This window comes from Lolium rigidum, chromosome 7 (assembly GCF_022539505.1).
Source record: "Lolium rigidum isolate FL_2022 chromosome 7, APGP_CSIRO_Lrig_0.1, whole genome shotgun sequence".
Lineage (NCBI taxonomy): Eukaryota > Viridiplantae > Streptophyta > Magnoliopsida > Poales > Poaceae > Lolium > Lolium rigidum.
In genome coordinates, this window is record NC_061514.1 from 321,763,176 (window position 1) to 321,773,423 (window position 10,248).

The 10,248-nt window shown below is 49.7% G+C and overlaps 1 protein-coding gene and 1 pseudogene across 1 annotated transcript; both read right to left on the bottom strand.

Moving 5' to 3' along the window:
* Window positions 1-4,203: 4,203 nt before the first annotated feature.
* LOC124669766 lies at window positions 4,204-5,923 on the bottom strand (annotated as a pseudogene).
* Window positions 5,924-7,752: 1,829 nt separating this feature from the next.
* LOC124673280 (probably inactive receptor-like protein kinase At2g46850) lies at window positions 7,753-9,884 on the bottom strand. The gene has a single exon (XM_047209394.1). The coding sequence runs from the start codon at window positions 9,882-9,884 to the stop codon at window positions 7,851-7,853; it is 2,034 nt and encodes a 677-aa protein (XP_047065350.1). The 3' UTR covers window positions 7,753-7,850.
* Between the last annotated feature and the right edge of the window lie 364 nt (window positions 9,885-10,248).

The following is a 10,248-nucleotide window of genomic DNA, read 5'->3' on the forward strand; positions in this document are numbered from 1 at the left end:
GAGTCGCATCACATATTAGATGGTTTAGTGGCACAAACAATAATAACATCTTGGGAATTAAAATACATAAATATTTTACTAAAATCTTATAGCAATATTTTCTTAAATAATAAAAAATACATTCATTAGTACTAGAATTATTTGTAAATCTTCACGGCTTCTATGGTTTTACAGAATAATATGGATTTTCTGCTATGTTGTTACAATTCGGATCACTTAAATAAATCAGCTTGGTTATATATGTGACATTTTTATTAATTATTTTTCAACTTAATTTTATTTTTTAAGTTATCTATTTTTTGTTGAGTTTTCTATGATTAATTTCTGGCAAAAATTCCACCGATCCATTAATAATCCTGAACAGTAGTATAAATAACTTAAAAATAATTTTAAAAATCAAATATGTACTTGGATCATCTAGCGACGACTAGTCGGCTACCGACATTAACACAAGCCAAAGACGCATTATCTTGCTTTTAAAGAATCTATCTTGAACCCATTGTCGAATCATTAGTTATACCATTTTGACTCTCTTGCTTGATAAACTTTGGGAGCATGAAGAAATTATGGTCAGACTTGTTGTGTGGCTCTGTAGTTTAGGTGGCGAAGCTAAATTCGTACACTTGTCACGAGAAAACCATGCACTGAACTCCCCTTTCAGTCCGTCCTGGGCTATGGATGCCGTGGTAGACTGGCAGCACGTCCATCTCTTCACTGTCCGGAGGTATTCTCTTCCACACAAACACAGACACTGACTAGCTGGAGGGCATGGCGCAATTACCTCGTTTTTATTCTCTTCGCAAGACTGGGTGAAGGCATGGTTCATGATTCACGCTATGATCACATCACAAGGTCGGAGGCTTCGTTCTCCGGCTGGAAAACAGCCCTGCGTTACCTTACCTTCGTGTATCTTTCCAGCCAAAAAAAGAAAGAAAAGAACAAAGCCATGCTGTTCAGGAATGCCGCTTCGTTCCGACAGAACATCAAGACAGAGTCGACAAGCTCCAACGCCCAGGATGAGCGAATACCGCTTCGTTCCGATCAAGCGGACCAGAACCTAAGTTACTATTATGTTTTAGTTACGCGTGGCTATCAGCTCATGTATTTGTACCATGTAGTATTTGCTAAATACGAATTTTATTGATTTCTAAAATAACATTTTAAGCGATGTTTATCTCTAACTATGAGTTAGGCCTATTTATTTTGGAGCTTTTCTTTATCGAATTTTTTTTTTAGCTTCTGAACAATCTAGAGGTAAGAGTCGGGTTGCGCAATGGGTGTTTCGTAAATTACCGCCGACGAGGTAGCGGAGCTTTTGATGACCGCGGTGGCAAGTCACCGGGCCCATAGGAAGCTCGGGAAGTAGGTGTGCCGACGGGTCTAGTGGCCATTTCATCGATGATGTCGATGCATTTGGCTCCGGAGAGGGTGTAGCAGTTAACAAGGCAGAGGCATCAGACACTAGCAAGGTCGTCTCCGCCAACAAGGACGTTGTCGACATCTCCTCTGGTGATGAGGAGAACGTAATGTGAAGTTGGTGGCTTTTTATAAGAGGGAGGGTAACCATGACTGTTTGGAGCCTTTCCGACCGATGCCTAAATATTATTGATGATATTTTGCAAAATAAAGGACAAAGATGTTTTATTGGTGCTTAGCACTTGAAAGCGGGATGGAAGGAACTGAGAAGTTTAAGGATAGTTGACCGAGCGGGAAGTTTAACGAGGAGTAAGTAGTTTGACTATAAATTAAGTGTAGTTAGAGACTAAACTAGTCAAATACCTAAAATACTATAAATGGAAAAAAGGAGGGAGTGAAAAAAATAGAAAAAAAATCAATAAAAAATGACGTCATGGCCTTTAGTTCCGATTGTTGTTACAAACCACGACTAAAGGTCCTCCACCGCGGCGCACGTGGGTGACCTTTAACCCTGGTTTGTAACTAAACCGAGACTAAAAAGGAGAGACTTTGCTCCTGATTTCGTAGTATCGGTTGAAAAAACTGAAACTAAAGACTCTTGCCAACCGGGAGAATGGGCCTGTTTTCGGCTAGTGCATATAAGCTGCCGATGTGAAAACCTCGTTCCTCTGACCCACGCTCGATGAAGATGATATCGATGGTTCAATGTACATACAACATATTTTTTCGATAAAGGAGCATAGTCCCAGCCTCTACATCAATAGATGCACACAACTTACTTTATTAAAATCAAAGTATGAAGTCACAACCGATCCATCATCACATACAACACATATATGCATGATTCATGCTATCTTTGGGTGATAGTCATGTAAGACAAAGTTGGCGTGTCCTCGAGGACGCTGCTCCGGCGTCCATGACTGTGTATAAGAGTATATGTATTATTAGACGGATAAAAAACAGCTTTCAATTCCTAAAAACTGCCACTGCTCTTAACAAAGTGAAAAAATTCTCCATCACTCTTCTTGAACGGCTTCCGATCCTAAATTTGGAGGAAAAACACCCGAGACTCAAAACCCCAGTTTTTCAAGGCGCGGGAGCCGCCAGAACGCCCGCAGTGAATACTCCGCGCGCGTGTTGGCACTGCGACTCACTTCGATCTGCCACCGCCATCCCGGCATCCACTGGCGAAGTTCAGCGTCCGGTGGCTTCCGCCACCTCCTTGCCTCCCTCCGGCCACCATTAATTCCGCACGTCCTCTGCTTCTTTCACTAGGCTAATCGAGCTGCCGAAGCTGCCACTCCGCCATTGAAGCTGCTCGGCGAGATTTGCGAGATCCCGTCGTGCCATCGACCTCTTCGGCAACCAATACCGTGTCGCTGCCCTCGGGATATGTCCCCACCGTTCATAGAGGTCGCGTGGAAGCTCCATGGCCGCTCCACGTCCGCTACCGAGCTCGGCTGGGTCGGCGTCGCCCGTTGCTTTGCCGGCTCACAACCATCGTTCGACCGTAGAAGTCGCCCATGCATGACATCCTCGGATGTCCGCCAGAGGTAAGCGCAGGCCCGCCATGCTTGCTACATCGTCGGCGCGTCTCGCCACATCTGATTCATGCGGCGTGTTTGGTGGTTTGCCGTGAGATGCATACCGACTTGACACGAGTTTATTGAAGATACATGAGCTTTGATACATGGCAACAATTGATTTATTTGATGGTTGTATTGTGATGAACGATGTTATTTTTTTGAACTTGTAATTTGTATTTGAAATTATTGTTTATTGGTTGTATTGTGATGAACTTGTTTATGTAATGAATTGGAATAATTATTTTAATTATGAATGATTTGTTTCACATATAGAATGGTAAGTTCTTAGATTCATAGTCAACTGAAACACATCGAAATTTCGAGACTGCAATTTTCTTGTTCTGCTAGGTTCACAGTTATCTGAAATCCCAATACCATTTTTGTCCTCTCCTAAAAATATAATTTTTGGAATATAATGAGGTTCTTTTCCTTCTGATGGAGACTCTCTAAGAACGGAAAAGCAGCCCTACCTATTCTTTCTGCAAAAAGAAATTCTAAACAAACTCATGTAGTTTGGGATTGCGGACAATAGTCGCCTGGCAAAGGCGTAGAGGCTTGTGTACCCAAGAAAATACACCCGGCAAAGGCAAAAGTACACGGCAAAGATGTGTCTTCCTGTAGTAATGTATTTTTTTTAGAAACACAGTATAAGCGTAGAAGCTCACACATACACTCAACCCCTATGAACGCACACACACCTACCTTTATGAGCACCTCCGAAAGACTGAGCTAGCGGCTTTCCCGTATACCCAAGAAAATACACCCGACAAAGGCAAAAGTACACGGCAAAGATGTGTTTTCCCGTAGTGGTGTTTTTTTTTGAAAACCACAGTACAAACGTAGTCGCTCACTTTTTTTTTGATAATGGATGCTTTTTTACTTATAGAAAGCAATAATTACTTCCGACCTCTGAATAGCTAAGATGCACACAGCCGTTCAAAAAGTCTCAAAAGTCTGTAGTGCTAAAAAAGACGAATTACATATCTGACATGAGCAAATATCAGACATGAGCAAATGGTACATCATTACATTCGTTATAGCATCGATCATCGTTACTTTATTTTACACACATGAAGTATCCCGTACGTAGTACATTTTGAAAGAACCGAATGCCGCCTGCAATATCTACCACAACTTTGTTCTGGATACATATTATATTGATATAAAACTGAGAAGATATGACGAACTCTATTGCATTTGCTCATATATAGAGATGAGCAGCCAGCCGCGGTTTAGCTTGCAAACCAGTGGTTCAGCTAGGGCAAGGCTTGCATAGCCTTCCTGAAGATTGATCCTCTCAACGCCCGGAGGCTTTGTCCAAGTGAATCCCTGCAACATCCTTGCAAACAGCATCACTGTGACAGATGTACCCAGGGAGATCCCTGGACAACCCCTCCTCCCGCTGCTAAATGAAACAAAACGTAGGCCAGGCTCAGTGAGAAGTACATTCGCAGTGTTCAAATGCCTCTCCGGCCGAAACTCAAGCGGTTCGTTCCATATCTTGGGGTTGCGACCAAGTCCTCTGCGACTTAAAATGACGTGGCTATCCTTAGGGACCGTGTAGCCAGCAATTGTGGTGTCCGCCATGGCGACATGTGGTACGTTAAGAGCATGGTAGGGATGTAAGCGGAAAGCCTCCCGGATGCACGATTTGAGATAGTTTAGATGAGGAATGTCAGATTCCTTAACTAGTCTATCTTTACCGACGACAACATCCAGTTCATCAATAGCTTTTTGCAGGACCTCTGGCTTGTTTATCATCTCAGCAAGCGCCCACTCGACAGCATTCGATGGGTTATCGATTGTTGCAAACATCATTTCCTGCATCGGTCGAAGTCATAAGAATAATTAGATAAGTTTCATTTTCATATACAATATGAGATACAAAAAAACGATGAATGAGTTCTTGAAAGAGGTTAAGACTCCACACTAACCATTGTTTGTGCTCTGATTTCTTCTAGGGTTAACAACGGTTGTCCATCTGCATCTTCAAGATAAACCAGGACGTCCAGAAAGTCTCTGGCCTCTTTCTTACCGCTACCTTTCCTGAATGTAGTGGACCTTTCACGGATCCTCTCCTCTATGATGGGATCATGCAATCTATTGAGCACTCCCATGACATTCTTGCAAACCATCTCATGGCCCTCCAAGTCGAGGCCTACGAGGGCCGGGAAGTAGTCCGACACGCAGAAGCTGTAGAGATGGTTGAGCGCCGTGAATAGAGCGGCAACATGTGCCACCTCATCATGTCCGGGTCCAATAGTCGACGAAGCCGATATGTCGTTGCTGAAGTATCGCTTACCAAACACGAGCATTCTTATGATGTTACAACAGAAATGCTTTGCTACATGGCGCACGTCCACAAAGCTGTTTGGACGTGCCATGTTTTTTATGTACCTCACAAGGTGGTTGTACTCGTCACTCCGGAGGTCGTGGAGGCTTTGCTCCATAGATGAGGTGAGGATCTCACAGGTGAGGACCTGCCTCATCTTCTTCCATTGCTCCCCACATGGTGAGAGGATGGAGCCCTTGTATCCGAAGCTGAAAGCCCCGGAAGCAAACGTGGCGGGACGCGAGGCCAGAACTTCGTCGTTCTTCCGCAGTACCTCACGGGCCATCTTCGGACATGTCACAACAATGACATGAGTACCCCCAAGACGGAGGCACATGATGTCTGTGTTCATCTCCTCGAGCAGGCGATGGATCCACCGGAATACCGCTGGCTTGTTCCACACCATCTGGTGTGTGTTTCCGATGATGGGCAGTTGCGGAGGCCCCGGTGGAAGACGCCGGCATCGCTCACGATGCTGCCATATGATGGGCTTGAGATAAAACACCAGCAAGCAGGTTGCCGTGATGAGGAGCATAACAAGATCCATATAGCTTGAGGTGAGGTTGCTATTTGGAATAGTAGGATTAATGGATAGGTAGGGTGGGAGTAATGAATAAATAGTTTAATAAGACTTGTGTTGGATGTCACTCTTGCTTGGTCTATGTAAATTGCTCAATTCGAAGGGTATATTTATAGGACGATGGCGGAGCCAGCTACAGCAAGGTCGCAATTAGTCAGCCTGGATGAAACAAATTTGTCCGTCCATGGCATAAACCTGAGTCATCACTAACGGGGATTTTCTAAAATAGGCATATATTGAAGCTAGATGTCACAAATGGAATTTTCTGAAATAGGTATGAGAGACAATTGTTCTTAGGGCTTTTGCTTCAGTGTGCCCCTTTTACAAACTTTGATCTTATATGCACCTTAAAAAAAACTTTGATCTTACATGGATAATTTGGATTTTCCGATATCCTTTCATAGACTAACTTATCCTTTCCACTTTAGTACTGGTGGAAGAAAAGGAGAACACAGAAACACACCTCTTGTTCTTAGCATGGAAAAAAAATAGCACGCTATTTCGGCGCTAACAGCACACTATAGCATTTCTAGACAGGCTACACTACATCATTTCGGTGCTATAGCGCGCTAGCACGCTATAGCATGTTAATAACGTATTTTTCGGCTGACGCTATTTTTCCTTGGTTCTTAGTAGTCATATTCTACAAACGCATGGACTGAAGTCACAGAACCTTCTTTGTCCTCCACGTCGATCTCCTTCCTGTCCGGAGTCATTTTCCTCCGCGCAGAGTACTAGTAGTAGCAAATGATGCATAATTTCCTCTCTTTCCAGCATCTGATGCCCCTGACAAACAAATACACCGAGCGAGCCGTACGATTGGACCATTTAACGATTAGACATGCGCACTACTCCATGGCGGACATATAAATCTCGTGTGATGCGTGATGTAAATCGCAAGAACGAGAATCCAATTAGTACCATTTCTCCTATAATGGAAGGACGTCGATCATCGTACGTCGTTCTCGCCTCTGTCCTCTCACTCCACACTGATAGCATCTCTGGCCGAAAGCCAAAAACTATTAGAGGAGCAAATTACTCCTATAGCGGCTGAAGTGGCATCTAACCGAAAGCCCAAAAAGTTTTAAAGAGCAAACATAGGAATCCCGCTCAAAAATCCAGCCCCCTCTCATAAATTTGCTCGGCCGGAAGGCCGATGAGAAAATCCACTCCGTCCGTCGCTCACTCTCTTGCCGCCATTTTGCTCCCTACCGCCCCTCCTTCCACCCAAACCCGCCGGAGATGGCATGATCCCGCCACCGGTCGCTGCTGCCTATCCGCAGCGCCTTTCGGGGCCGCGGCATGCATCGTGGCCGTAGATCAAGCTCTTCCGACCTCCCACCGTCGGCGGCACCGCATGGCCAATACCACGGTGTGTGGCATCGGTAGTGGGGGACCTGGGTGGCCGAAATCACCGACCGAAACACCGGCCAATGCCACTGGCTCGGTACGTTCCAGTCGGCGCGACATGTGGCGTGGGCGCACGACGTCGCCAAGGTCCGGTTCCACGGCTTTTACAGCGGAGCGCTCAATTTCCTCCTCGAGGGCGATTCCGTGTCGGAGCTCTTCTCCCCTCCGAGCCACGGCCGCGCCGCAGGCTTCGCTTGGGAGGATGGAGAGGCTCGCACTACTAGGAAAACCCGCATCTGTGGCGCATGCCTTTTGTTTCTGTGCGTATGTTTTGACTTTGATTTGACCGTGCTATTCTATTTTGCAAATCAATCAAACACTCAAGTTCCCACACCTGTCGTGTTCATTTACCTTGTATTGTCGAGAAAGTTTTCATGTCTCTGTTCCTGCCATTTCAGTTTTGCTGAAAATGAATCAAAGAGTCCAAATCTTATTGTGAAAGAAGAAGAGGTGCACACTGAATCTTGAGCCTGCAGTCTGCACTGAATATCCACAAGCATATACACGCATGTCCGTCGTAGGTGATTCATGGGAGGTGGCGGTGGAGCGTGTCCGGCGACATGGAGATCATCTGCAGCAGGCTGGAGCTGGAGAAGGTCTCCTCCAGCGAGATGTCGATCTTGCTGCTGCTCCCCATGTCGTCGCCCCTGACGACGTGCACCAGCTCCCGCGCCGCCGCCACCATCCCCATCCCGTTCTCCGCGCTGAGCAGGCACCGCACCGCCAGCTCCAGCACCTTCCGAACCTCCTCCGCCGTCGCCGGCAGCTGGTTCCTCCCCGACGACGAGGACGAGGACGAGGCCAGGAGCAGCGTTGGGTCGATCACCTCGTGGAGCCTCCCTTCCCGGACCTTGGGCGCCACCGAGTCGAACGGGTCATGGTGGCGCAGCCCGGTGAGCAGCTCGATCAGCAGCAGCCCGAAGCTGCACACCACGTCCTGCTCCCGCGCTGCCGCGTCGGTGCCGTAGTAGTAATAGTAGTTGGTCGTGGCCGCCGTGGAGGAGACGATCTTGTGGCCCGCGATCTTGGCGGCGAGGTCGGCGTCGAGGAACACGTCGCTGGATCTCAGGTCGTGGAGGAACGTCGGCGCCCCGTCCAGCGCCTGCAGGTAGGCCAGCGCGCTGGCGAGCTCGATCGCGATGTTGACGCGGTGGTGCCAGCTGAGGGCGGCGCGGCCGCCGGCGACCGTTCGGCGCAGGTGGTCTTCCAGCGTGCCGCCCGCGGAGTGCTCGTGCACCAGCAGCAGCGCGCGGGTGGCAGGGTCTAGGAGGCAGAAGCCGACGACGCGGGCGATGTTCCGGTGGGAGACCTCCGGCAGGATCGAGACCGCGTCGAGAGCCAACCTCAGCTTGTCCTGCGTCTCGTACCCGATCCTCTGCACCGCCACCACGGTGCCGTCGTCAAGCACTCCGGCGTGCACCATGCTGCAAAGGGCCTGAGCTCCAGCCACGTCGACGGCCTTGTCGCGGCTGTCGTCGAACCGTCTCTTCGCCGCGTCCAGCTCTTCGCAAGTGAACTGCCTCGCGTTGCACACGCTGCCGAGGATCTTGGGGATGCACGCCGGGTCCAGGTCCCACCGTCTCGTCCCGTCGCCGGAGGAAGACGACGGCTGCCTGAGGAACAGCCAGAACGAGGCCGCTGCGGCGAGGAAGAACACCGACGCGAAGAACCCGGCGAGCGCCACCGCCTTCTTTGAGCAGAACCTCCCCTGGCAACACTCGGCGCCCGTGCCGTCTCCATTGCCGCAGGGGAGCCGCTTGGAGCAGCCGGTGCCACCCGCAAAGCCGTCGCCGACGAGCCCGGCGGGGCACGTGCACCGCACGCCCCCACGTACCGCCGTGGCGTTGACAAGCACGGCGCCGTCGGCGCAGGCCGCGAGGGCGCTGCCCCGCGGCACGGCCCACTCCACCTCGATACCTCTGGTCACGCCTCCTGCCGACGACGAGGGATTCTTGACCCAGCTGGAGAATCCTCGGCAGCCGAAGCCGGCGAACACGGCGAGCCCGTCCCCGGGCTTCCACACGCTTCCGTCAGAGAGCGGGTAGCAGCACCCGGCGGCCGCGGGCGTCGAATTCTTTCCGCCAGCGCATGCGGCTGCCACGTCGTCGCAGCCGGCGCGGCAGAGCGAGGAGTCCTCGCAGGCGTAGAGACGGAGGACGTTGCTTGGCGAGACGGCGAGGAAGGGCGCAGCTGCATGAAGAGCGGCCGCCGGGGATGACGCGCGGGAGAACGCAGCGTAGGCCGGATCACAGGGCGCGGCGGTGGTGGCGGCGTAGTCGAGCAGGAGCGACGTGCCCCCCCGGAGGAAGTCGAGGACACGGAAGGTGGCGCCGAGCGGGAAGGTGAGGGTGGCGTTAACGCAGGAGAGGCGGAAGAGAGACGACGAGTTAGCATCTGCGGCGGATGAGCAGGAGGAGTTGAGGTGGAAGGGGAATGGGAGGAGAAGGTCGCCGCAGCGTTCGGTCCCGCCGCCACAGCTGCTGCTTGGCTCAGCACCGGAGACGATGACGAGTAAGAAGAAGAAGAATAAGTGGTGGAGCAGCGGCGGAGGGTGAGACATGGGTGGCACTGGCATAGAGCGGCGGTGGACATGGCCGGCAAATCTGGTTGCTACTAGTAGTAGTGACCTCGATGACGAAGGAGATCGGAGTTGGGAAGGGTGAGCTCGATCGTACGAACGCGTTGGTTGGCGCGCGAAGTTGAGCAGTTTAGTGAGGCAATTGCGTTGTTCTTCGTGTGCCATTTGCATGGTTCTTCGTTTCTTTTGATTATCAGTTCACGTGCGGGTAGATTATGTGTCCCCTAGTCCACGATCGATGCATAAACATAGTTGAAAATGAAGAAACTGAAGTGGAAATGGAAACCCAAGGGAGGGTCTATTTATTTTTGTGTCAATATGTCGGTGGAAACGGGAAATGCAAACT

What these genes read in the sequence shown, in the direction of transcription:
- LOC124673280 (XM_047209394.1), bottom strand. Translation starts at nt 9,884, where the DNA reads ATGTCTCACCCTCCGCCGCTGCTCCACCACTTATTCTTCTTCTTCTTA.